Source organism: Haplochromis burtoni, unplaced genomic scaffold (genome assembly GCF_018398535.1).
Source record: "Haplochromis burtoni strain Fernald_Lab_line unplaced genomic scaffold, NCSU_Asbu1 Contig_473, whole genome shotgun sequence".
NCBI classification, from domain to species: Eukaryota; Metazoa; Chordata; class Actinopteri; order Cichliformes; family Cichlidae; genus Haplochromis; species Haplochromis burtoni.
In genome coordinates, this window is record NW_024582834.1 from 124,825 (window position 1) to 152,298 (window position 27,474).

General features: G+C 39.5%; 2 protein-coding genes across 2 annotated transcripts in view; both read right to left on the reverse strand.

Moving 5' to 3' along the window:
• Positions 1 to 20,551, reverse strand: part of LOC102300184 (serine/threonine-protein kinase 4) — a 57,716-nt gene extending 37,165 nt beyond the window's left edge. The window contains exons 1-9 of the mRNA XM_005946559.3: positions 20,080 to 20,551; positions 10,800 to 10,880; positions 9,064 to 9,192; positions 7,901 to 8,015; positions 7,501 to 7,665; positions 7,128 to 7,295; positions 5,644 to 5,781; positions 4,983 to 5,111; positions 4,534 to 4,756 (exon numbers count right to left, since the gene is read on the reverse strand). Coding sequence (XP_005946621.1) covers positions 4,534 to 4,756; positions 4,983 to 5,111; positions 5,644 to 5,781; positions 7,128 to 7,295; positions 7,501 to 7,665; positions 7,901 to 8,015; positions 9,064 to 9,192; positions 10,800 to 10,880; positions 20,080 to 20,123 — 1,192 coding nt within the window. The 5' untranslated portion in view covers positions 20,124 to 20,551. The remainder of the gene's footprint in view (positions 1 to 4,533; positions 4,757 to 4,982; positions 5,112 to 5,643; positions 5,782 to 7,127; positions 7,296 to 7,500; positions 7,666 to 7,900; positions 8,016 to 9,063; positions 9,193 to 10,799; positions 10,881 to 20,079) is intronic.
• Positions 20,552 to 21,479: 928 nt separating this feature from the next.
• On the reverse strand, positions 21,480 to 26,270 carry LOC102300792 (cytochrome c oxidase subunit 6C-1). Its single transcript, XM_005946561.3, has 4 exons — positions 26,152 to 26,270; positions 23,655 to 23,769; positions 23,092 to 23,224; positions 21,480 to 21,622 (listed from the first exon to the last, which is right to left on the reverse strand). The coding sequence occupies exons 2-3, from the start codon at positions 23,757 to 23,759 to the stop codon at positions 23,099 to 23,101; spliced, it is 231 nt and encodes a 76-aa protein (XP_005946623.1). The 5' UTR covers positions 23,760 to 23,769; positions 26,152 to 26,270; the 3' UTR covers positions 21,480 to 21,622; positions 23,092 to 23,098.
• Between the last annotated feature and the right edge of the window lie 1,204 nt (positions 26,271 to 27,474).

Here is a 27,474-nt window from a genome sequence, read left to right on the forward strand (position 1 = left end):
TATGAGTTGCAGCACCAATAAACATGGAGGACACATTCTGAGTAATATGTTTATTTAGGTCGTTATTATTTCTTGACTCTGGAATTTCTTTTGCTAAATTAAAGCCAACATTTACAAAGAAATCATTAAATTCATTTGCAATGTCTTTAGTTTTATCAAGCACAATATCTTTATCTTTTTTAAAATAACCTGGATAATTCTTATTTTTTGAGCCCTTTTTGATTATACTGTTTAATATCCTCCATGTTTCTTGTGTGTTACTTCTACTTTGCTCCAATAATTTGTGGTAACATTCTTTCTTACTTGTTCTTATAATATTTACTAATCTATTTTTTATATAACTTGTACTTTATTTCAGCATCTTTTGTCCTCTGTTTTATGAATCTCTTATATAGATTATTTTTCTTTTTACATGCATCTTCTATCCCCTTTGTCATCCATGGCTTATTTGATCTGTGATGCTTTCTAGTGATTTTCATTAAAGGACAATGTTTTTCATATAGTGAAATTACAGTTGATAAGAATGCATCATACGCACTATTTGAATCTTCATTTGCAAAAACCTCATTCCAATTGTGTTCCTTTAAGTCCACCTGGAGGGCAGCAATGACTCTTGTTGTTCTATGTCGTATCATATCAAATATTTGATTCTTTCGTTTAGTTTTAATCCCAAAAGAATTTTGAAAATTTTAAATTTACGATCTAACTACAAAGTTAGATCGTAAAAATTGCAATATTTCTACCAGTTTATCCATTTAAATGTAGATCTGGCTGAAACTCTACGAGGTTTTCTGTCCCGTACAGTTTTCAGGAGATGAGTTTCTAATCCGGATTCTAGTCAGACACAGTTAAGGGCTAATCACTGCAAATTAAAATTCCTTTTATTTTTCAGTAGCATTAGGGAGGATCAATAACTGATCTAATATCTCATCTTGATCTTCAGGGCCCCTTCAGCATCAGACCACAGTCATTAGCTTAGGACACACACAGGCATCCTCTGAGGAGCACATTAAAGACAAGAGAAAAAGGCACACTCGCGCGCGCACACACACACAAACACACAACTGAAGGACACTGGAGTTGTAATGCAATTATGAATTCGAAATGTTCCAGTGTTAATGCAGTTTAAACCGCTGCCTGTGGAGATCCATACTAACCTGATATCAGGACGTCTGACCGGAGACACACAGTGTGTGTGTGTGTGTGTGTGTGTGTGTGTGTGTGTGTGTGTGTGTGTGTGTGTGTGTGTGTGTGTGTGTGTGTGTGAGATGGAGACTCAATAAATTCACAGTGGCGTTGTGGTAGTGTACGTCTGTACATCTGGTCTCATATGAGAGTGTGGTGTCTTGCATTAACAGTGACTGTGAGCATCAGTGTGTCAGTCCAATAGAGCCTGTTACTCCAAGTCTTCAACAGTTAAGCCCTCAAAATAATTCAAATTACACCTGAAAGTCGACTTCTGGAGTCATAGTAAACAGCACGTGGTGGACAGCGTTGTTTATGATGAAACAGCCAACCATGCCGTTACTGTGTGGGTCAAATATAGACCGTTTATTTCTGTAACTACGTGTGGTTGGCAGTCAGAGCAGTTCCAGTTTCTTGAGCTTGTGCAAAAATACCAGCAGTAAAATCTATTTCCCTTTTGAACTTCAGTTAAATTCTCTGCACAAACAGCCCCTCGCTTTTATTCGTCCATCCATTTTCTTCCACCTGGAGGCCAATTTCATTCACACCTATGGACAATTTAGAAACACCAACATGCATGACAGTGGGGGGGGAGTCAGAGTCCCCATGTACATATACAGGCCCACGGCAGGGCAGGGGATTCAAACCAAAGACCTCCTTGTTGTGAAACGACTGCACACATTAACTCTGGCAAACAGATAATGTTAATTTGGTAGTCGTCTTTGCTCTAGACATGAGCTGAGATGATAGAGATGAGTTGCTGTAAGTGAGTTTGGGCTTTTATAGAGCAGTGAAATGCAAAAAATAAAAACTATTAAAGTCATTTAACCTGAGATCCATCAACATTACGCTGCCTTTTATTTATGTTCCTGTGGTGGGAGGTCAGAGTCTGGACTGAGATGGCTCACAGACTAGCTTTGGCCTTTGGGTTGTATGTCGCTCATGTGAGTATATCTGAATCTAAAAGGTCTATTTCTCCACAGATGGTGGTTCCAGATTACTTCGGTTTTTTTCTCATCGGGGCACTGGAGAATTGCAAACTGGTCCAGTGAGCACCTGAATGCTGCCGGTTCGTGTCAGTGGTAGTAAATGTGGCCAGCGCTCCCCTGGTTTGAAAGTAACTCTCATTAGATGAAGTGTAGGAGTTGTGATATTTGGCCACGAACTTCCACAGTAGCTTTATTTTCATCAGAGCGTATTCTGGCTGCATATTACTGGAGTCACGCAGAGCTAAAGCAAATATACACTCACGCACACGTCAAGCGTCAGCGTGCTCAGTGTCTCATTGGGGTTAATTCTTTGCGTATAAAAACAAACATAAAACACGCCCACAGACCGCCAGCACTGATCAACTCAGTCCAACTCTTATTGAGAATCTGTTCCAAAGCACCAAATACAGCCAACGCTTCAGCTCCCACACAGTCGACAGACGCCAACAGACCGATGCAGCACCAACACATCCCTGAAAGACACTCCAGCAGGTCTGATCTTATTCATCTTTTTGTTCTAACTCTTTGCCCTCTGGTTTTGTTTCTCTCAGGTGAACTGAGTCTGGTCCCTCAGGTTATGTCAATTAAAGGTTATAGCAAAGCTTTTGGGGGAGCGCACAGGCAATGCTTGAATGGCTTAAGGTTTACTTCAAAGGTAACTGAAACAAAAACATACAGAATCAGTCAAATCAGACAAGAAGAGAAAAATTTCTGATTTTCCCCTAAAAGTTACACATTTATTAAACACGCAGCTTCACATAATTTCGCCTAAACAGATCAATCCAGAGCATCCACATGATTAATGCCCATGCCTCCTCCCACCAGAGGACTGCACAAACAGGAAGCTAATGAATATTCTGAATAGATTGCCGGGAATAAAATATAAATACATTTACCTACATTGACTGGCCCAATAAAACAATAGATATACCTGCCACCACACAGCTGAAGCTGTGATAAAACCTCTCCTGCAGCCACACAACTGGCTGTTGATTGGCTCCCTGGATGCAGAGGTGGGCCAACTGCCAAGAATCGCACTACATAATTGTTCTACTCTACTCGTGGTTATCTGAGTGCCACGTGTCTCTCATATATTTTCACAGGTTATATAAAAAGACAAGAAATAAAGCAGAACTACATTACCCAGAATCACACGTGACCATACAAAGTGTTAGTGTTCAGGACATCACTGCTGCTAACATCACACACACTGAGCCATTAGAAAAATCACTGGTGTATAAATCAAACATGGAACAAACTCTGCTGACACGCATCCCGCCCGAGTTCACCAGCAGCAAGTTCGTGCTTGTAATTTAGGAATTAACGGACACACCCAGAATTAGGAGGAAAGTCACTGTGATACGAGAGTTCAAGCCTCTGGAGGAAACATCCTCAGTAACACCGACACACACAACACAGTGAACCTGTCGGTTCACAGCTCGGGCACAGTCTGCCCCCTCGTGGACAAATTAAACACTACAGCTGCATCTTTGGATATTATGGCTAAAAAATGACTGCGTTGCACCTGCAGTCATTCCAGCCTTTGAATATTCTGAGCTTTTTGTTTCAATTTCAAGCATTTTGCATGTTCTGCAGAACAATGCATATACATGAAGGCATTATTCGTTTCATTGTTGGTTCAGTTATAATGTGTGGTATTTGTCTGATAGATATCCCAGTGTCAGTAAACATGCACCAAAGCTCAGGCTTGTTTTCTTTAGTTTTGTAAGTGGCCATTAAAATCTCTGTTTTTATTTCGGTTTTGTTTGCACACATAGTTCAGCTCACTCAATTCTCTGTCATAATCCCGCTGGCCTGTCACAGAGGCAGAATATCACACAGTGCATGTCCATGAACACGGTTCTGAATGTCTCGATCTTATTATTCTAACCCTGAGTGCATGAAAGAGAGGGATGACGTGACACTGATGCTGTCTGTTTAAAAATAATGCCAAAGCACGTCATCATCTGGTTCCTCTTACATGTTTTCCAGTAAACTGAGAGCTAATTTATCACTGCATTTATCAGGCACAGCTCCACAAATGTACGAGCACATTTCACTGTAGCTAAAAACACACTGAGGAGTGCAGAGCAAACACTTACCCAATTTAAATATTTAGATTTCAGCACTGAGAAGTCACTCGACTAATCTCTAATTCATTCTGCAGCGAGACAACCAGCTCCTCAAAGCCAAACATCACAGAGAAGCAACACTACTACTATTATACTACTACTACTACTACTACTACTACACTTTGTATAAAGTTAACTTTGATTACGATCAGAGGCCAGAATTTAGTTGATTTTGCAGCCCTCATCGATCACTTCAGCACGCATGTCATGTGTTTAGAGGGACTTACTTTTCATAGTGCCAGCATCTTCGTCATCATCATCGTCCTCGTCATCATTAGAGTTGATGACCATGGTGCCCAGCTGTGACTGCAAGGTTCCCATGTCATCGTGTTCAATCATTGTTCCTGCGGTGCTTCCAAGAGAACTTCCTAAAGAACCGGCAGCCCGGATGGTTCCCGAGTCACCCGTACCTGCCCGAACCATCGTCCCCTGGTCAACCTCATCTTCATCCTGAAACACAGAGGCAGAGGGCAGCGTGATTTAATGCTCTCCAACGGCAGTTACAACATCCAGAAAGGACATGTTTATAAATATGAGGCTGTGTTTAGCTTTGGAAAGTTAGAAATCAAAAGCTCGTCAAATACAAAAACACTCGTAAGTTAACGTCTTCTTTTGTTGCAGTAACTTAAAAGCTGTAAATGCTATCCTATTGATATTTAAGTTGCTGAGTCTGTACCGAATTCTCATCGTCGTCTGCATCCTGCTCTCTTTGTTCTTCCTCCTGTCTCTTCAGTTTGATCTCCATGGCGTCTGTGATCAAAGCTCTGAGGATGGAATTGGGCTTGGCCGATTTAATAAACGGATGCTGTCGAGGAGAAACACACGTAACGCTCAAACCAAACGTTTATGGGTTTTGACATTAGTTACAATAAGAAATGATCCATGAAAGCTAAAGCATGACCACAATAGCAAATATTACAGCAAATACTACGATTATGTAAAAAATACTACTATAATATGATGTATTAAACTGAAATTCCAGCCAGCAACAGAACAAAATAAAATGAATGGTTAAGTGAAGCTGTCCACTAAAAGACAATATCAAAAAAATAAAGCTCATTAATGTAAAAAAGAAAATATTCAAAAATCAAATCAAAAAAATTAAAAAATTAAAAATAAAAATACATTTGATTTGAAAAAGTTAAAGAGCAGGTCACACAATAAAACAGAAATAAAAATAATAAACAGATTAAAAAATGAGCACATTTTTTTAATAGTTATTACCTCATTTACATAGTGTGGCTTTAATAATTAAAAATCTAATTTAAAGATATCTAAAGGTTTGAATGTTTTCTGATCACACGGTCATGTTGTCAGTTACAGGATTGCTTCGTTACCTGTAACAGCTGTGTGGCCGTAGCTCTGTTTTCTGGGTTCTTCACTAAACACTGGCTGACAAAGTCCCGGAAGCCCGGAGACCACAGATCCGGGTTCCGAAAGGTTGGTGGAGGGTTTGTGGGAATCATGAAGATGGCCTGGAAGAGGAAACAGTTCAGCACACTGAAGGCAAAACCAGCTAGCCATCACTGTTCAGCTAAATACAGTAATTCATGTCACACTCCTTTGTTTCCTCTCTTTGTCTTCTCTTACACACACATACAGCTGTTATTATTTTTGGGGCTTACACACACAGTGCAAACACACTTGCACTGCTTTCTACTAGAGATGTAGAAAGCAGCTGGTATCTGTATTTGTATTTGTTGAAGGGGGAAAGTATTTGTACTTGTATTTGTATTCAAGTAAAATTAAAAAAAAATTGCGTTATACTTTTAATTAACGTAATAGAATTAAAGAATACTTGCACTATCCTTCATAATCATTATGGATATGCAATATTAGTTGATGTTTTTCCATAAATCCAGCAATGAACATGTAACAAGGAACGTCATTGAAAAGAAAATAACATAACAGCCATTACCTCATCAGTGGTCAAACCAACAACTGATAAAATACCATTATGAACATTATGAACCCACCACCACCCGTCCTGTTGGAGGAGACTGAACAGACAGCGAAACTGACTTGCAGGGGCAGAACATGGCTGTGATGATGAATTGGTGCTTGTGGGGGGGTTGGCAGACAGTGCCAGGAGAGGATGCTTTAAGTGCATGTGATTACGCATAACAGATGTTGACAGATGTTTGATATGTCTGCCTCTGCTGATCTGACTTTTGCACACATCACATATCACTTTGGTTTCATCTGCAGCACTGACTGAATGCTTCCACACAGAACTTGATCAAGTTGTTTTGGCTGGTGGAGGACCAAGAGGTGGCTCAGCAGCAGCCACACTCTTTTCTATTTTGTTGCCCAAATGCATGTGGGGAGTTTCAGCTAAGTTCATGTGTGACGGGAAGCTATGCTAAGGTTAATTAGGTATAGTAACTTAAACGTATCATATAACTCCCACAAGTGCATACAATTTGACACAACTACACAAAGCATCGTTTTAACCTTTTAAACCAAACTTTAATGTTACTCTGTCAACAGCCTATATTTAAATGACCGAGCTAACAAAGCTACGTAAACAGAGCGAACATGAGTTAAAGTTACCATTGACCATTGAGAGCACTGACTGCAGTCGTCAGTAATGCAGCGTATTGGAATAATCTCTCAATCTTCGCAAAAGTTATAAACTGCCTCTGGAACCCAGCTAAGGTACAAAGAAATATATTCAACAAAAATAGTGACGCAGTTCAGCCTTTTTTCACTCAGCCGAGCCTCTCTGTCAGTCACCTCTTCCATTTACTCATCCGGTCGTGCACTGCGGTCTCATAAGGAAACTCAGCTTTTTGATATAAAGTTTTAACACGATCCGTACCCTCATTGGGTGTATGTCCGCGTAGGGTGGCTTGCCCTCAGCCATTTCTATAGCCGTTATTCCCAGAGACCAGATATCTGCCACACAGTTATATCCGATCTCCTGTATGACTTCTGGAGCCATCCAGAACGGCGTGCCGATGACAGTGTTTCGTTTCGCCATCGTGTCCTGATGAAGGATGGAGAGAAAATAACATAAAGTAAAGCATAGAAGGTTAAAGCTTCTACAACATTCAAAGGGCAGATAGCATCTTTATTCAGCTACTGGTGTTTAATTGTGTTTTCTTTCTATATTAAACCAGATATAACAAAACATTTAAAACACATCAAACATACATCATATGCATTTACAATAGCAGATTGATTTCTCTTACTGTGAGCTGTCCAGCAACTCCAAAGTCGGCCAGTTTGGCCTGACCCTCCGAGTTCAGCAGGATGTTGCCTGCTTTGATGTCTCTGTGGATCTTCCTCATGAAGTGAAGATACTCCAGACCTTTCAGAGTGGACTGAAGGATGGTGACTATCTCCTCTTCTTTGAGCTACAAGGCAAACGCAAGTAACATTAATTAGATTCATGTATGCAAAGCAATGTTCAAACAAGATGTGGAGGAGGCACATCTAAATATTCTTAAACTGAAACCGTAGAGATGCATCAGACTAACATTCATTTATCGAAAACCTTGAAGTCGTGCAGAAGCCTTACACACACGCTGTGCTCCATGCAAACTACATGTGAATGAGTGTGTGCGTGTGTGTGTCTGGGTGTTACATTACCGTCTTGTTACGTATTCGGATGATATCCGATACGGACCCAGCGCCACAATATTCCATGACGATCCACAGGTCTGTGTTTTTGAAGTAGCTGCCGTAGTAGCGCACCACGTGGGGACTGAACACAGGGACATGGGTGAGTCAGACCACATTCATCCATTTATTTCAGGATGTTTGAGATTCAATGTGTTGCTTTTATGCTCAGTCAGGCTACGATTCTCTCCCTGATGAAACTTATTTCCTAAAGTTGAGCTCAACATTAGCAGGAGACCTTATGTGACCTTATGAAACGGCCAGCTCACGTCTGAGTTGTGGTGCAATCACACAGGGGTGAAGTGAATTTACAGACATCTGTGGTTAGTTTCAGAGTGTTTGTTCAAGTTTAGTTATTATTGTTTCAAAGTGTTTAGTTTTGTGCTAACTCACAATGGACTAAAACTACCACAGAACCTCTGAGGTTGATGAAATATTGTAATAGTTATTTTGTTACTACATGTAATACTTTACTGATCTCACTATTTTTCTAGTGGAAATCACAGTTTGTATTATCTGCAGATCAGCAGACAGAGTGCAGTAGTACAGCATCCCCAGGCCCTGATGAGGTTTGTGAGTCAAAGTGAAAGTGTCGCTCACGTTTGAAGAACACTCTGGAGCTGCTGGTACTTGTCTATTTATAGCTGCTGCAGCAATGAATGAAAAACCTCAGTAAACACTTTTATATGACAGACTCTGCAGGTCTGGTACACTTCCCAGTGAGAAACAGACCATAATAATGTGTTTCCCCTGGAGAATTATATAAGAGTCAGTTGGTGTGGAGGTGGGGCTGTCACCTTATGGGAAAGCCCCCCCAGAAAAACTTAATGAAACTTTCTAAATGTTTCCGCAGAGGCTGAAATCACTTACTGTAAATGTTTCGAGATAAAAGTATCTGCTTCACTGCTTTTCAGCAATTTAACCAAACATCTACGCCCACACTTCTCTTACGGGGAACTTTTTTTAATCCAGTTTGAGGTCGTGTGTAATTACAGGGCGGAAGGACGTGTGCAAAAGATGAGCGGCAAAACGCTGACCACACAAAACACCAAGTCACACCAGTGATGCTCTTACTGCCTTTGGGTTTTTCTTATGTTTCATGGCACATGGATTGAGTTCAGTAACGCATGTACCTGTTACACTGCTGCATGATGGAGATCTCCTTGATGATCTCTTGCAGATCAGACTCCACAGGAACTTGTTTGATGGCTACGATCTCCCCAGTTTCTTTATAATGAGCCTTAAATACGCAGCCGTAAGACCTGCAGGAACACAAAGAGAAGGCTTAACATGTTCTTTTGGCTGTTAATGACTGAGATCAATGAGCAGATAGTTGTCATCTCCAAGTTTAACCAAACAGTATCGAGCCACACCCAAGAGTTGGTGAGGCTGCTCGATTATAACAGAATTTAAATGATTTTCATTAACTTAAACACAGACAGTTACTGAACTTATAAACTTCATTGTAACAGATTACATTTACTGAAAAGGGAGAGAAGCCTTTTTCTTTTTCAGTCTAAGGGACGCTCGTCTGTCCGTGCTGGCCTTTACAGCAGGATGTGTGAAGGTGCACAAAGCAGTAAAAAAGCAGAAGCTGTGAGCTCAGGTGCCTCGGAGGACCTGCATGACGGCCAGCTGGTGGGCAACAGCAGCCTTATATAAGTCATAATGTCCGAGTTCCCAGTCGGGCTTTTCAAATGGAACGATCCCTCAAGTTGGATTTCCAACTCGGAAAGTCAGAGGAGCCCCACGAATCCTGGGTTAAGGATCCAACAGTGGATGGAAAATGGTCAAAGCTAATCTGTGCTTTATTAATATTGATCTGTGAATAGCTGTAACGTGCTAAGAAGCAACAAATCCTCTTTTTCCTGATTTTCCAACCGTATTACTGGAACTCACTCAGCTCTGAGGTGAAAGACGCTGAGCGATCTAGAGACAAACGCACCTGTTAACGATCTTTCCACAGGTCTTCCTTCAGAAACCTTGTAACTTTTTCTTTCCCTAGATAAACTCTTTCTTTCAGTCATCTTGTACTGCGCTTAACTAGACAGCAAGTGAAAAGCACACCTCTGTATAGGAGAGCGGTGGGCTTCATTTCTAACACTGGAAAAATATGAGAGGGTTGTAGCAAAACTGAATAGAAACTGTGAACCTTTTATCCTGATTATTTTGTTTTCACAATCGCTGGAAACCAAAATTCAAGTAACTGTCTAAGAAGAGGTCCTTCTTCTCTTTCTCCACTGAAAATAGCCCTCGGGGGGGTCCCCACACTTAAAGGTGTGGCCGCCCAAAAACTGTCTGCGAGTTCCTGCAGTGGAAAGATTTCACAGACACATTCATTAGTGACTGATGTCAATAGTAAACAGTGTACTATTCAATTTATTTCATTACTTTCCCACCAACAGTTTTTCTCACTTTGACAGATGAAGCACGAGTGAGAAAAAGCTGTGATATGAGCATGAAAGAAAACGGGCATGAAAAAAATAGTTTCATTAAAGCCAGCGTTACTAATAAGACGTCTTTATTGCAAAAATCGAGCAGCACCGAATGACTTTGATTAGTTGCAGGATCATTAAGAAATGTCTGGAATCAGCTATGACGCATGCAGGCGAGGAGTCAATCAACCGCTCGGAACAGGAAGCACATTGCCTCTTCATATCCTGTTTCTCAATGTTGACAGGCAACAGAGGAGGGCGGAGCCTGAAGTCTGACAGGAACAGAGATGAAATGAAGCAGAAACAAGGACAGAGATACGGAGAGGACCAGGATGACTAACACAGACCAGGATGACACGTAAATACAGGCAAAGTGAAACTTTGCTCCTGTCAGGACCGAGGTGAGCCTCAGACTGTACGGCTACATGACTCACCCTTCACCCAGCTTCTCCAAGACATCAAAGACTTCCTCTGGCTGCTTGGTGAGACTGTCCTCGCTCAGCTTCTTCAGCTGTCTGCAGTGACAGAAAGAACAATTTTCAGGATTTTTGTTCGTGGTTTTTGGTTATTTGTCTCATCGTTTGCAGCACACGATCACAGCTTTTGTGCACTACATGCCTCTAAAGCACTTTAGGACAACTCCTGCTGACCTAAACTGACACTCTGGCACTTTCACATTAAAAAAATATTGCAGAGCGTGCCAGTAATTAACACCTGAAAGTAAAAAAAAAAACAAAACAATTGTAAACACATTAATTTGGTGCAGGATCTTTATTATTATTATGATTATTTTTTGTTCCATTTTCCACCCTCAAGATAAAAACATGTTAAAAGCTTAACATTTCAAGGCCAACATTTTATGCAGTAATGAAAACAGTAAATACATTTTTTTCCTTCCAACAAAAGCATGTGTGTAATCTGAGAGAAGACTTTATTACTGAATTCAGCCTTCTTCTGAGTGCCACTGATCACGTTCATTCTCTCCTGAAACATTAAAATATCTCCACAACCTTTGAACTGAAGAGACAAAAATATCTCTACGCAAACAAAAATAGATGCAACATGTCCCAGATGCAGCTTGTGATGAGATATTTTAGGATAACTGAAGATCCTCTGCTCACAAGTCCATGGGAATAAAATAAAAATGCAATACTATGTTATAATAGCATTACTTTTAAAGTTAGGCTAAGTAATGCTAATATGACGTGCTTATCACGATATTATAAAGGGAACACCCAGACATGCAAGCTTTAGTATGAAATGTGGTCACTTTAATTTTTTTTTGAAATTGGCATTAATTTACAAAAACAGGGTCACTTTGAACTCCTGCTGATAAGCAGATGAATACACCTACATATTAGGGGTGCAACGATACTCGTATTGATATTGAACCGTTCGATACAGTGCTTTCATTTCGGTACGCATATGTATGAACAATACAAAATTTTTAATTTATTTTATCAACTTTTATTCTGACGATGCTGTCTGTGTTGAGCACTCAGTGGATCTGCGTTCGACTACTCCGCCTAGGCTGCACTGTCGAGCGCAGATCCACTGAGCGCAGCGCAAGCTAGCAAGACAGAAGCTAAGCTCGTTGCAACATGGCAAATTGAACCTCCCCCACCCTCATTCAGATCTGGCGTTTGGAACTATTTTGGTCTTCATGTGAGGTATGACCCTGAAGGTAAGCGCGTCATGGACTAAAGTAAAACAGTATGTTGGATGTGCCACGCAATGCTCAATTACATGGGTGGGAACTAGTGCATAAGCGCAGTTAGCTCGTTAACGTGTTGACGGCGTCCAGCCCCACGCACGGGGCGATCGTGCAGTAGCTCGTTAACGGAGATTTGCCGTGTTGTGGCGTTAACGTCATTTCAGATTTACGCTAACAACACTAGTGGGAACACAACGAATATGACTGCACATTTACGCCGACATCATCCTAGTGCAAAGACAAAAACAACAAGCACGCTACAAACTTTACCAGAGTCATTTAGACAGCCGTTAGCACAGGATTCTCCTTATGGGGACCTGATATGTTTAATATGCTGCTGAGAATATAGCCCAGAAGAAGCGTATAGTATAGCTTTTATTTTGGAAAGAGCCATTTCTCTGTAATAAAGATGAGTGATTCCTCAATCAGATAGATTTATTTTTTTTATTACTTTGTTGTTTCAACAACATTACATTTAAAAACTGTACTTCTGAGTTAAAATATATATTTAGAATTTAAATAAATGACAAATTAAACATTTTTTTGTATTGACAAAATACCGTGAATTTTGTGTATCATTGCACCCCCAATCAATCAATCCTCTCTCTCTCTCTCTCTCTCCACAATTTATACTTTATATACAACAAAGTAGATTACTGATGTTCAACGAGCCTCTGAGGAGTGACTACACTTGTTTGACCTGATATAATTATGACAAAGAGTCTTTGTTACTCTAAGATTATAGATTTTCTAGTTATTTGTGGAGACATGAAAAGTTTATTTCTAGATTGTTAAGAGGCAATTAAACAGATCAAGTTCTGTAACAAGTTACTTTTTCTACAAGTACTTAGTACAGTAAGGGAAGTGTAAAAGACTCTTGAACAGGTCCGTTCTTTTTATTAATATTATTAGAAAAAAAGCACAAAATAGTGGAGCAACATCGGTTAGCAGTAGATCGTTTTCAACTCAGAATCTTTTCTATTAACTAGAAGCTGTTGGGAATGTTATGATTTAAGTAATAATGATGGCCTTGACTCCGAGACTCTGAATCACAGCAGCTGTAAAACAGAGTGACAGCTTCTGCTTGGGCAAATAAACTATGATTACTTTACTGCTGAGTAATAACAGGGAAAAAACGGTAGCTGGCTTCTGTGCTGAGACTTCAAGCGTATACCTGAACTTACCTGGACTGTATTTACACTTCTGTGAGAGAATTTAAATCCAACTCAGTGAGAGCAGGTCTCATTTATTCTAAAAACAACTGACCAAAGATCCAGCCGAGTCATATCCTGAATAATCTGCTGCCTCCTCTCTCATTGTATGTTACTTGTGTTTGTCTAAATTTTGTGTTCCGAGTATTTGGATTAGTATTTATAGTATTTAATGATTATTATTGACGTCTGAGGGACACTGCAAAGCCAAAGCAATAAATGCTGTGTGTTGTTCCAGGGCTCATACTGCATGCTTATCTCTGTAGAAATAAACATTCAAGTATAAATAAATAATTAATAATAAATAACACTAGTAGGGGTTAGTGCAGTTTGAGCCTCTTAGTGACTCTAAACAAAAAGGTTTATCTTATTTCTTTAGCCACAAATAACACTGACCGATTTCAAACACTCGGCCCAACACAGCACTCAGATATGAACACATGAGGACTATTTCCATTTTAATCTGCTCTAGATTGAATTATGAGGCCTGATATTACAAATGGTGACTGTTATTGCATCTACAGAGTAAACAGAGATGTGTTTTATTGCCCTTTTTATAAGTGTGCATTCATCAGCGGGATTACACAAAAACCTGACCGACAAACTTTATGCAACGTTAAGGACGCGTGACGTGTGACCAGAAGAAGTCTGGAGCAGATCAGAAGTGTGAAAATGATTTTTATGGTCTGAGCTCAAAAAACATCATACAAGATTTTTTTTATAAGAATAAAATCCAAAAACAAAACAGCAGAGATGGCAGAGAAGTCTTTACAACACAGAGAACATCTCTTTAAGAACATACTGGACGCTGAGAGCCGGTCTTTCTCTCGGTGTCTCAGGCAGCCTGATTTGTGAGTCTGTGCCTGTCTAAAGCCAGCAAACCACATTCTCTACCTCACACTGCCCAGCACAGCTCAGTAAGCCAAGCTGTCCAGTGTATCAGCGTCAAGCCACAAAAGAGAGAGTGAGAGCAAATCATTGAGATGCTAATCTACCACAGCAGCCCATGATCTGCTTTTCAAGTGAACTTCTAAAAACGCATGTGTGGATCTGCTGAGGCCAAAAGACCTGGACTCCTGTTCCTAAATTTAAAATCTTTAAACCTAAAATCTCCTTTCCTTGTATATGCTTCAAGTATGTCTATTTTTCCTCTAGAAATTCAGTCACAGTCCGACTGATCAGACTGATTTGTTCACTACCAACGTCTGCTTATAATATTCTTCCATATTTATTAAAACACTGAGAAAGAAAACCTTGTGTTTACATTTTTTTTAAAGCGGCTGGCAAGCAGCTGTGATGGTGATTAATGAAAACTTTCACACACGCGTGAAAGTTTTATCCCAAGTATCCCACAAATAAGAGGATGCTAACAAATACCAGCAGACATTACATATTAATAACATGAATAACAGACACCGTTAAAAACAATGAAAACGTTTTTTTATTAAAACTCAACGTGTATCAAATTGATCAAAGCAATGTTAAACAGGGGTGAATGTATTTGGCCCAAATGTTTCCTCTAATCTGTCAGCCACAACTCCGTCACACGTCTGCCTCGTGTGTGCCAGATGTCAAATGTGTGTTTTGACATTTAGACCACATGTGGCCGACCCGCTGCTCGGTGGAAGTCACATACAGCCTGTCTCCTGTCATTTGGGGCCACGTCAGGCTCAGGCAGATATTTGCTGGTATTCTTACTGAGACTGCCGGTTGGAAAATTTTTACATTTCGCCCAACCCTGGAGTCTACTCTGTATATTCAGTAAGTATATGTATTAATATACATATACTTAAGTATAAAATATGAAATGTATCATCGTACCCATCAGTAACATTACTGGACAGTGTTAATTTAAAAGCATAACACTAATATTTGTGTCTAAAAAGTGCTACGTTTCTTTTAAAGACCCTTTTTAAAGTCTACCAGAAACTAGACACACACAGTAGGACCTGCTTCCCCAACTATATTTGATGAGCATTAAAAACATGGTGCCAGGTCTTTTTAAGCATAGGAATGAAACAGGACTGTAGCTTTTTACATCTACATGGACCAGTATTGTTCCAATCATTACTTATAAAATCTATTTCCTCTGCTCAGTTTATCAAGACACCACATATTTTCAAAAGCGCTCCGATGTTTTCGGAGACATCTGTTACCCACTAGCTCGATAGCTAGCCGGGCGCAAGCCGTGAGAACACCGGACTCCCGGCAAATCATTTTCAAACCCACCGCCATCTTTCGCTACTCAGGTTAAATATATATAAGTCACTTAGATAACTTCAAAATGTTGTTGTTTGGCTTTTTTTAGTATTTTATTTGTTCCTGAGCAAATCGGTTTGGCTGAGATTACAGTTATAGTTTTTACACAGCTGAATAAACATCAAGCAGACAGCTGATTATCAGAAGTGTGAGATGCTCGAGAATATACTCCGGTGTCCTGTTATGTTTTAGATAGCAAGGAGTTTATTAAACTTCACCGAAACAATCTGCAGATTTCATTAAAATTTAATAAACTATCATCTTGTCTTTATTTTTAGTTAGCACAGACCTGAAACACTTAAAGCTGTAAGCTAATGATAGTTATATAAGAGCAGATGCTGCTGGTGCAATAAGCTGTAGTTTTACGTCCAATGGATGATGATCTGATTAGTCGACTAATCGCAAAAATAATCGGTGACTAGTCGACTATCAGAATAATCGTTTGTGGCAGCCCTAGTAACGATATATATCACGATATATTCTTTTCTTCTGTATAACGTATTTTCCACACTATAAGGCACACCTAAAATCCTTTAATTTTCTCAAAAATCGAGAGTGTGCCTTATGTATGAATCCTGGTTGTGCTTACTGACCTCTAACCAATTTGGGGGTGAAGAAATCTGTTAAAAAATGTTTTAGTACAACTTTGGTAAGCCACACTGCTTGATGGATTGTCGGAGCATTACTGCCGTATAGTGATGCGCGAATCATGAACGAATCGTTCAATACTCGAGAATCATGATTCACAAGCCCAACTGACTCACTGACTCATCCCTGTTGCTGTTAGAAGCAATATATCTAGCTTATAATTACAACTGTGGGGAAAAACACAACATCCAGTATCTTAACAAAAAAAATGTCTGCTCTGAACTGGAAGAAAAAACCCTGAGTAGAAGCTCACATCAAGACAATAGCTCCACGGTTCACAGTAGCATCGCTCTGCTAACATGCTAACAGCACATTTGAGCTACTCACCCCTCCCTTCCTGTGCTGATTCGTAAGCGTAAGCGAATCACTCACTCACCCCTCCCTCCTGGCTCACAGCTTCATCTTTTTCTTGGTTGGCAACCAATGTTAAGGCGCATTACCGCCCCCTGGCTCACAGCTCAGTGGACATTTAGATGAGAAAATATATATTTGACACATTTAAGGAAAATACTAATAAAATAAAAATAAACAAAATAAATGTTTATTAAGCAATTTTGATAGGAAATTGCTTAATTTTAGAAATGTGTTTGCTCTTTTTTGCTCTATAAAATAGTTGATTTCTTTTAGAATCATTCATCTTAGCAGTAAGATATACATGAAAAGAGAAACAAATTAAGTTTGAGTGAAAATGTACATTTTTGCACTCTCTGGTCGACTGACTCAGTGAATCAAATGACTCAAAAAACCCGATTCACTTTGGTGAGTGATTCATTAAAACTCGATTCAGTAAAAAGAATCAAATTTACCACCACTACTGCCGTAGTGAGGAGCTTCACTGATGCTATACACAGGCCAAACTTCAGTCAGGAGAACAACTGAGATTATTCATCCACAATACGAGGTTAGTTATTAATATACTGCAACAACATGGGAACAGAGCAGCTGCCAGAGAATTCAACATTAATGAATCAATGTTACGGAAGTGGAGGAAGCGCAGTTTTTGGATTTCCCCATATTTCAAAAGTGCTTCATCTCTTTGCTATGACTGTCGCCCGGCATAATTTGCAGATGATAATGGTTCTGCGATGCTTTCGACCAAAACAGGTGCAGCTTGATGACATCATCAACATGCGCTATCGCGATAGAGCGATATAGTCAAAATCTCTGTCGTTGGCCAAATTTATATCGTTTCTATCGTATATCGTTTCTATCGCCCACCCCTAGTCTGCCAGCCACCAGCCTCCCTGCAACTGCAAACTGAATAAGCAGCTAAGAAAATATTCGACTGGATGGGTTTAGGTGATCTGCTTCAGGAGACGATGAAAATAAAGTAAAAGCAACATAAAACCCTAAGTGTCATTCAGCTGCTTCTACAGGGTCTCTTTATCCAGGTTACAGGTGGAGAACAGAGTCATGTACCACCGCACTGAGCTCGCAGAGCAAACGACGACTATCATCAGCAGCTGCAGGGCAAGACTGTGGAGTCCATCCACAGGACGACAAACTCAGTACAGCAACAGTGGATTTTGTTAGCCTGTTACTGATCTGCACAAAGTACTTGCTTATTACGGTATTTGCAGAGGAAGGCCCCATAAAAGTATTTATTTAATAATTCATTTAAAAGAGCACGACTGTGACTCCCCCACACACCTGAGGGTGACACTGAAATACATCAGGATATACAAACATGATTTTATATTTGAACACAAAGTCTAACCCAGTCTTGCAATAACAAGGGATGAAACCAACACAAAAGTCCTGCGTTACGTCAACGCAATGAGGAAACAGTGGATGAGTGAGTTAAAATGATAACATAAGAGCGGCGAGTTTTACCAGCATCCTCCTGATAAGAGGGGATAATAGGAACCTCTCAGTTCCTACTGTCAAACACGCCGAGCTCACAAACCAGTTCCCACAACAAACAAGTTCACGTCTGTTCAACATCAACATACAGAGTGATGACAGCGAGGAAAGAAAAAAAACAGGATGCATTTGTAATGAAGAGTTTGTTGTTTAGTTTTCATTATTCTTCTTCTCTTTTTTATTTTTAGCATTTATGGTGTTTCATGGTGAAAATGTCTCTAAAGCTGCTCAATAATGGAAAACAATCAGTTATTTTGGCTGATGCTATTTAACACGATTACTCAGGCTTTAGAAAAATTGTAGATTTGTTACATTTCAAATAAGAAAAGATGCACTGCTTTCCCTGAACTTAAATTATAATTCAAACAAACTGAACAAAACATGCCACAGCTTAATAGGGAGCGAATCTGAACTTGTTTGGCACAAGAGAGGGACAAAGGTAAAGAAAGGAGATGTATAAGGCCAAAACAAGAGCATCCTGAAATATGTTTTCCATACAATAGATTTTAGTCACTTTCGGCTGATCAGTTAATTTTTTTATGTGCTTTATATTGGTGTAATTCTACAGAAACTAAGACTTTGATACAAACAGCCAGAATATCACATCGAAGCTCTAACTTCCTGTACCTTAATACCCGAGTGGAACTAGACAAGTGAATGCTGTGACGTTTAAGGACAGCTCAGGAAACGAGTGAACTGCAAATACATCATCATAATGGAGGGTTTTTTCTTTGGTCATGAATAACTGATCAGGCAACCAAGACTTTCCTGTGTTTTGTTATTCATCTCGAGAAACCAACGCATTAACTAAACTGTGGTTTTGAAGAATGTTTACACCACCATGACTTGTATTTTATATGTGTTTGGTATTTTATAGCTTATTTAATATCGCGAGTACCTGCCGAAGGATTGTGGATGGAAAACATTTAATTTGGATACAATTGAATTGGTACAAGTTTTATGGGCATAGCACCAAACACATAATGACTAAAACTAATCTAAATTTAGAATCTCAGAGAAAAGCAATTTTTACCTATATTTACAACTTTAACTGAACAGGACATTAAGCCACTCCTGTCTACATATTTTTGCACATATACAATTATACCCGTTTCCTTTTAAAAGCCTAGTCACACTATCACACGTTTCACAACTTCATATCTGAATCAGGTTATCTGCAGTGTAAATAAAAGATCTGCAGGTGCAGAGACACAGCAGCCACACACAGGAGCAACAAAGCCCCGCATGAATCACACTCATTTCATTAAAACGTGTTCTTCTAACCCCTGTATCATTCTTTCCACCTGCCACAAACCCAGTGCTGTGGACACCCCACACACTCACACGAAGTTTCACACACACAGCTCTTCTGTTAGAATTACTGCGCGTTTTATTGACTCTGAGCTGATTCAGTAACAACCTGTTGGAGATTAAAGCAGATAATCCGAGATCTTCAAAGAGATTTACGGCATTAAATTAGATCACTGGGCCTTTGATGGTGACAAGCCCAAGGATTTGACACAGCAGATCAAGTGTACACAGGCGGCTTGGTTAATGCAATAAGAGCTGGGATTGCGTCGTACTGACAGGCCACTATTTATTTAATCAATTAAGACAAAAAAAGTTCTGTTTGCAGCTTCTTAGGTGAGAAACGTTTAAGATCTTAAGGAATCGTAAGACTGACTTTAGACTTTTTGTTACAATTTCTGGATATTGTGAAAGAACAACATATCAGAACACTCTTTAAAGACATAAACTACATGTAGGACAGCACGATCCATTAAAGTTACCCATAAGAAGACTACAGGGGACATGGAGAAGCTTTAAAGTCGTTTTAACTTAATGTCTGTTTTATCGTACAGTCGGTTATGTAATGCTACAGCCTCATTGAATAGATACCAATTGGCCGGAAGATTGCCACCCCACTGACAAACTTCACCGACTGCTACCGTTAGACTGATAAAATCAATGAGATGCCAGCCATCAAAAAGCCTGTTTTCATTCTTAGCATAGCTTTACCTGCGAGGGTTATGCCTCATCTGTACTTTGTCCTTGTAGTCCATGATATCCTCTTCAGGAGAGCCAGACTCTTCTGGATCTTCTGGCCTGCAGTCAAACTCGGGGGGAGCTGGCCAACGTTTCAAAGCAGACACTCGATGCTAACAGTAGCAGACCGCTTAATGCTAACTCGCTCGCTAACTGGCTAGCAGCAGCTAGAGGGACACTTAGCCCGCTCCTCCGCCTCACAGCAGCCTCCCCGCTGCCGCCGCTGCTGCCTGATATCCGCCAAAAATACAACGTCCGGTCATCATTCTGCAATACAGGCTCCACACACACCGCGCGTTTCTTCCAGCTGCCGTATTCTCATCACTGAATTCATCCTCCTCTCCCGTCCTCCAACTTTAGACTTGTTTGACAGACCGTTTGGCAGCCGCTGTGACATCCACCTGAAAAAACCAGGAAGTGTAGTAGAAGGCGGTGCAAACAAAGACTGCAGTGCGGGACGCGGCCAGCAGGGGGCACCAGATAGAAACCATCCATCCAATACACGACAGTTGTTCAAGTATGTTGAAAAAACAATTATAACACCGAAACATGATAAGTTACTAATATTATATAAAGTTACCCTATTCTGTTTCTGTTCTTCATGTTTGGAGCGGGGCATGTTTTGGGTCGTTGTTCTGTAGGAAAACAGACCAAAGACCCAGACACAGATTTACTGCTGACTGCTTGAGATTTTCTTTCAGAATCTTCACACATCCTTTTTTCTTCAATACAGTTCTGTTAAATTTCATTTATAGGGTGAAGTCTAGTGATAGTTTTCTTTGAGACTACAATTCCCAACTCAGTCCTTAGAAACATTTACTACTAGCTTTCTTTCTTCCAGAGTCTTTGAAATCGTTCACTCCCTGCCTCTATCAGGTTTGTTCTGTAGTGAGCATCTCTTTAATTTCTTCATAATGTATTAATTATAATTAATGTATTATTAATAAAGTTTAGAAATGTTGTAATGACTTGGTGTATCTATCTCCTGCTTTGTGAGAATAAATGTCTACACTGATTTACTTTAATCACACTGCTTTCTCGGGTGATAGATAAACCTCGAAGGTTTTATGCCATGTATAAGATAACCCTCAGTTTGAACTTGATTTTGGAAGCTTTGAGCATTTTCAGTAGACACAACCTCAGCATTTGTAATGCGCACACTTGATGCTTCACCTCAAATGTCAAAGCATTTTCAAAACACTCCATCTCAAAAATGTCAAACCGATTAGAACATTTGACAGTACAGTGAGGCAGTCAATAACAAATACAGAGATACAAAAGATGCATGTGATGCTCATTAATATTGGAGTCCAGTCCAACACCGTCATTGTTTATGTTCAAAGCTTATTTTGAATAAATCACAAAGGCAGATGTTTGATCATTAATAGAATAGTTTATTTTATTTGAATGAACAAAAACAGCAAAGCGACGTTTACATCTGATCAGTAGGTAACGTCAAGGTGGAGGTGGAGAGGAACCATCTTTTAGACCAGGAATGAACAACAGGGAAGCAGAGCTGGAGGAAGGAAACAACCAGACATTAGAGATGCACGTGGTTTGATATGTCAGTAAGCACGTTGACGAGCACGACAAACGTTTTGTTTAAATAAAAAAATACTATTCTTACTGAGCTAGTATAAAATAAAGTACTATTCCAGTTTACATACAATTTACAAAACTTAAATTAAAAAAAAATCTAAGATTAAACAAAAGCTGTATACAAAACATGGATGCAGCCACCATGACATCACCTATTGGCTCGTAAAGTCACCATCTCACAGATGTTTTGAAACTTTACGTGCCTGCGAAGCGCGGACCTGACTGAGAAACTGAGTGATGCTCATCACAGGGCAGCAACTTGTCATTCATATGGTAGCCCCACCCTTAAGCAAACCTTGCTGTATCATCCATTTCTGACTCCATAATTTATAAGAGCGGCCATCATGTTGTATTCAATGAGATTTAAACAACTCGGAGACCAAACTCCACAGAGCCAACCGTCTTTTTTCTAAACACTTCTCTTCAATCTGAATTATTTCCAGTCAGAGTCGGCACTCGCTGTTGGCCTTTAGAAAACATACAAATTCAAAGGACCTCAGCAGCAGGCACCAAGCTGCGTTCATAATTAAAAGTAACAGTTTCACTAAAACAAAATCTGAGCTTGCAAAAGAAAACATCTGCAATATTGTGAGATGGTCCATCTCCATGTACTGTGTTACTCATGCATAATGTGCAGCTGTGAAGCTAAAGCCTGATGAAAGGTGAACTGCTTTACTTAACACTCAGCTTCAAGAGTAAAGTGGAAATACTGCAGAATAATGGAATTTATCATTTGTTTAGGATTCAATTAAGATCATGCCTGTGGTTAAAAAAAAAAAAAAAAAAGACTTTTAAAAACATTTTTAAATTATTTAACTCTCCCCCCCCCCCAAATTTTTTTAAAAGACTGAGATCTGCATCATTCTTTTGAAGAATTGCTACAGCACCTAACATGAAATACTTTCCAACAATGTTGTTCAGCGATGCACAGACAGCCTTCAAACACTTTCTTGAAAACATGGCTGCTGTAATGTTTGTTTGCATGCCAATAAATCTGATCAGATCCACTTTCCCTATATTTAAAGCTAGCTGTGTCTCTTGTTCCAACCACAGATGTGAACTTTTTCCTTTGAATATGCAGCCCTGCTCAGTCACAGAAACTGCCCGTAAACAAGAAAGAAGTTGTTACAAACTGCAGTAATAATAAATTCTCAATATCTGCACATCTCGTATCATTTTCAGAAAATATTAAAAGGCTAATCCGACATATCGTAGATGAAAGTTCGTGTTTCCATGACCTGCTTTAGACTTAAGAATATTATCTTCAGGAAAAAAAAAAAGCAGAACGTTAATGCTGATGGAAACACCATCATATCATATGTTACACTCCATATGATACCGAAGTTTGAAATGACAATATTTAAAGCCAAGTAATGAGGCCCTCACCGTGGCTTTACTTCCCAGTGGGCTGCACACTCTCAAAGACCCCAGCTTCCCTCATGGCGTTGAAGTCTTTGATGGCATCGTACTGCTTGTAGAAGTCTGCGTACGCCTGTTTCTTGGGCTCTGTCACCGTGTACTGTGGAAATAACAACAAAAATATGACAGAACTTACTGCAGGTAAAATTAGTATAACTACAGAGATAACAGAGACTACTCAAAGTATTAAAAGTGAAAGTAGGATACTCACTATGCAGAAGAGTAAAACTGGTCACAATAAAAAAAACCTCTATTATATTACTGTATTTATTTGTCAACATCAAAAATGTCATATCCTTTAAGTGAACGATTCATTGCATCTTATAAACTGATCTGAAAAAAAGAAGTTTAACTAGAAAATAAATGTGATGAATAAAATATGATCAGCTGTCTGCTGAGCTGTAAGTGGATCTAGACACTGACAGGACACTTTGATGTGTTCCTTTCATCACGGCTGTGTCATTTTTTTTATCTTAGCATCACCATCAGAGTTGTGTTTGTAGCCGCCTGAGTGTGTGTCATCCTCTCACCTTGAATGCAATGGCAGCTGTTAAAGCCAGAGTGAAAGCAATGGGCAGGTGAAACCTCAGTCGCTTTGCAAGCAACCCCCTCATCATTGGCTTTGGCAGAGACATGATGAATCACCTGCAGAGGGGAAAAAAATACAAAAAAAAAATCATTTAAATTTCCCCCCAATTATTAAATTCTGTACAAATATCAGAGAGAAAGAACAAAAGTACTGTCTTTATATCATTTCACTTTAAAATGTTTAAAACAATCATTTCCTGGTTAGTGATCAGAGTCAAATAAAAGCTGAATTTAACAACCCAATTTAAAGAATGACCCGATGTAAATACAATGAATACAAATCATGGTGTGTGTTTTGATAAAAGTGGATTTATAAAAATAAGATGCATGTAGTTTTATAGCTTCCATGTTTTACCATTGCCACCATGGAAGTTTTAATAGAGACAATAAAAACTGCAGTGACGACACAGAGAGTGACCGTGGAAGGAAATATGGGAGAAAACGTGGATGAGACTAAATGGCCTGCACACAAGTTTTATGTATATCCAAATACTGCAGCACACTAAAAGTACCAGGATGCCTGTTGCCAGCATGCTTTGGTGGCTACTGTGACCCACTCAGCAAGGGGGTCAAAGGTGAAAGTACAAAGTCAAAATATGTTGGAATTGTACACATACTGAATACTGCAGTACATACAAAGTAGTTTTTAAATGCAGTTTGCTAAGCAGACAGTTTTGAAAACAATGAGACTCGTCCCTGATTCACCACAAAATTTCACCATGTTGGCTTTATTCTGTAGTTTTGCTATAATAAATGGACTAAATGGGCTTCTAACATAGTCCTTTCTTACTCTGAGCAATCCAATTACTCACCCATTCACAAGCACTTTTTCCAATTACTTTTCTATGCAATTGCTTTCTAACATTCACACACATTCATACTATGACGGATGCATCAGAGAGGAATTTAGGTTAGTATCTTGCCCCAAGGATATCTGGAATGAGGACTGATTGCCTTGGATTGATCCACCAACCTTTCGATGAGTGCATGATCCGTTTCTACCTTTCCACCAAAACGCATTTAACAGAAACTGAATTTAATGCAACTTTATAAAATAAACTTGATCAATTTTTAAGACAAAAACAAAGATTTTAATTTGTGAAACTCATTTTTGGATTTTTAGACTATTAAAAAACAGAAACCCTGTTGGTGACAAACCAAGGCTGCAAATCTCACTGGACAAACTGAAATCTGAAAATATCTTCCATAAGACACCCTTTTCCATAAAAACTGACACAACAATTAAACTCACTATTTGACTAAATTAACTTAGTAATAATAAAACAAAATCGGTACAGTTTCCTTTAATTTCTCACTTTTGATAAATAAAAATACATTTCATACAGTATATTAACCCTACTTAAACATAATGTGTAAAAAACACATTTATCTCAGTCCTGATTTTTTTTTTTAAACAACGCAGGAAAGTTTTAATCTTGAAACCTTGAAATGCATGTAGACACTTACTCAGGCAGTTATTCTGAATCATTTCATAGATTAAAGTTAATTTCGATAGTCACCAAAATATAAAGACTATACAAATAAGAACCCGACTAACATTTGATATATCTGCTTTAAAAAGGTGTGATAAAAGCTTTATTAGGCTGGAAGTTATACCGTCCTCTTTGTTGGTGCAGATTTAAATCCTGGATTCTTTAATGGTCATGTTTCCACCTCACGTCTCTGGCACCAGTTAATAAATAAAAGCGGGTAAAATGACCCATCTGAGGCTCCTAATTCGCCTGAAGGTCGTTAGCAGTCACCCCTAAATGAACCTGCTGTTCTCAGATCCCTGCTTCACCTGAACTAACTCAATACGACATACAAGATCCAAGACAACAATAAAATATTGAAAACACGCAGAATGAAATGAATCCGTGTGTGTGTGTGGAGGATCGCCATTACACATGGCTGCAGAGTCAGGTCTGCACTCAAGCGGTGTGACCTTAGTCCCATTACTACCTCTGACGTGTGCCCTCGTTTACACTTAAAGACTCTTAAATAATATCTATATGCATTATCGAAGGGCTTGAACGGGCTGATTTTGATTATTAACGAAGCAAAATCGGTTTGACGCCACCAGCTTCGGCGCAGGGTCAGAATAACGTTAGCTCACTGGCGACACTTAAAAAACGTAATTTGCTTTCTAATACGACCATTTCTTTATCTATTGGTGGGACAAGCCATACCAACACAGCCTGCATAAACTAGCATGTATTGTTGGACTACAGTTTATAAGAGTAACAGGCTTTGTGTTAGCGCCGAGGTAGCTTTAGCTGTACACAATGACAGCTAACCGGCCCGCGACAAAAAGAAGAAAGCAGAGAAAATATGAGAAACTGTAATAACCCGGAAGATATCAGCCATCTGAAAATCAACATATTATATACAAAATTCAGTGTAAGAATATAAACGTTTTCCGTTTTGACAGATACTCACAGGTTGGATTCACGACCTTCACAGAAACCGCTAACGCACTGCAGCTGCAACCGGAAGAGATTCTGACGGGACGGCGGAGGGACAAACTTAGGTGGAGTAAAAGCGAAGTCAGTCAGTCAGAGCAACTGAGGTCACAGAAGGCAACAACGACAAGGTGACGTATGAAAAAGTTTTGTATGATATTATTTGTAAAACTATTTTATCTTGTTTTGTTGTCTCGCATTATGACATCACATCAGGAAATGGATCTTTCAGTATATTGCTTTGCATTTTCAGTTCTTGTCAGTATTGTGGAAATTCTCTCAATTACAATTACAAGAATAATTAAAAAGACTAATACTAGCACTGAAAAAAACTAAACTAAAACGGCACTTTTCAAACAATAAAAAAGTAAACTGAAACTAAACCGAATTATAAATGCAAGTCACAATGAAATAAAAAGAAAACTAATTATAAAATACAAAACGAAGTGAGATTTAGTTCAGTTATACCTGTGGATGTATAGAAATTTCTATGAGAGAGGGCAATGGACTTTCCCCACTAGATCTCTTTGGGAATAACTTTGGAGGTGAGATGCGGTGAAAAAGCTCTACAGATGGGATGTTTGCTTTGAGAGTGTTGATGTAGAAGTTTTAAGATGATCAGAATGTGCTTCACTGAGTCTTTGTGGATCAGAGAAAACAGATGTTAAGAGAGGAGCTGTGGTACTGTATGGGGAAGGTAGGAGTGGCAGAGAAGTGTGTGAGAGGGTGGTGCAGGACATGTATGAGGAGGACAGTGACACAGTGATGATGTGTGCTTTATGAGTGTCAGGTCATGGATTCATGCTGGGGGTTGGGGGTTACACCAGGGATCTGCTCTGAGCCTCTTCTTGTTTGCAGTGACCATCCCATTTCACAGCCTCGCACTTCCAGCCTTCTCGGTCTTCGGAGGAGCCGGCCCACATAGACCGCAAAGCCCGGGTCCTCCGAACGATGCAGCCCCTGAATTGAGACACCGCTAAAGTTAGAGAGGCAGAGATAGTTTGGACATGTGCAAAGGGGGGTTAGTGGATATATTACATAAAGGATGGTGAAAATGGAGCTGCTGGGCAGGAGCAAAAGAGGAGGACCACAGAGAAGATTTAGGGATGTAATGAAGGAGGATATGCAGATCCTTTGACCAACTGTTTAGCTGTTGTAGTAACACAGTCTGACCACAAGAGGGAGGTAGAACAACACAGAATGGTTAGAAAACAGAACAGCGACCAAGAAGTGTTCACCTGTGGTGCCTAACAGCTTGTGTAGTATAATACTATATAAATATTAAATGTAATAAATGAAT

Bases quoted from the DNA above. Each gene is read 5' to 3' on its own strand.
- LOC102300792 (XM_005946561.3), bottom strand. From the start codon at position 23,759: ATGTCTCTGCCAAAGCCAATGATGAGGGGGTTGCTTGCAAAGCGACTG. The intron at 23,225-23,654 runs GTGAGAGGATGA...TTATTTCCACAG, and splicing joins CAGCTGCCATTGCATTCAAG to TACACGGTGACAGAGCCCAA.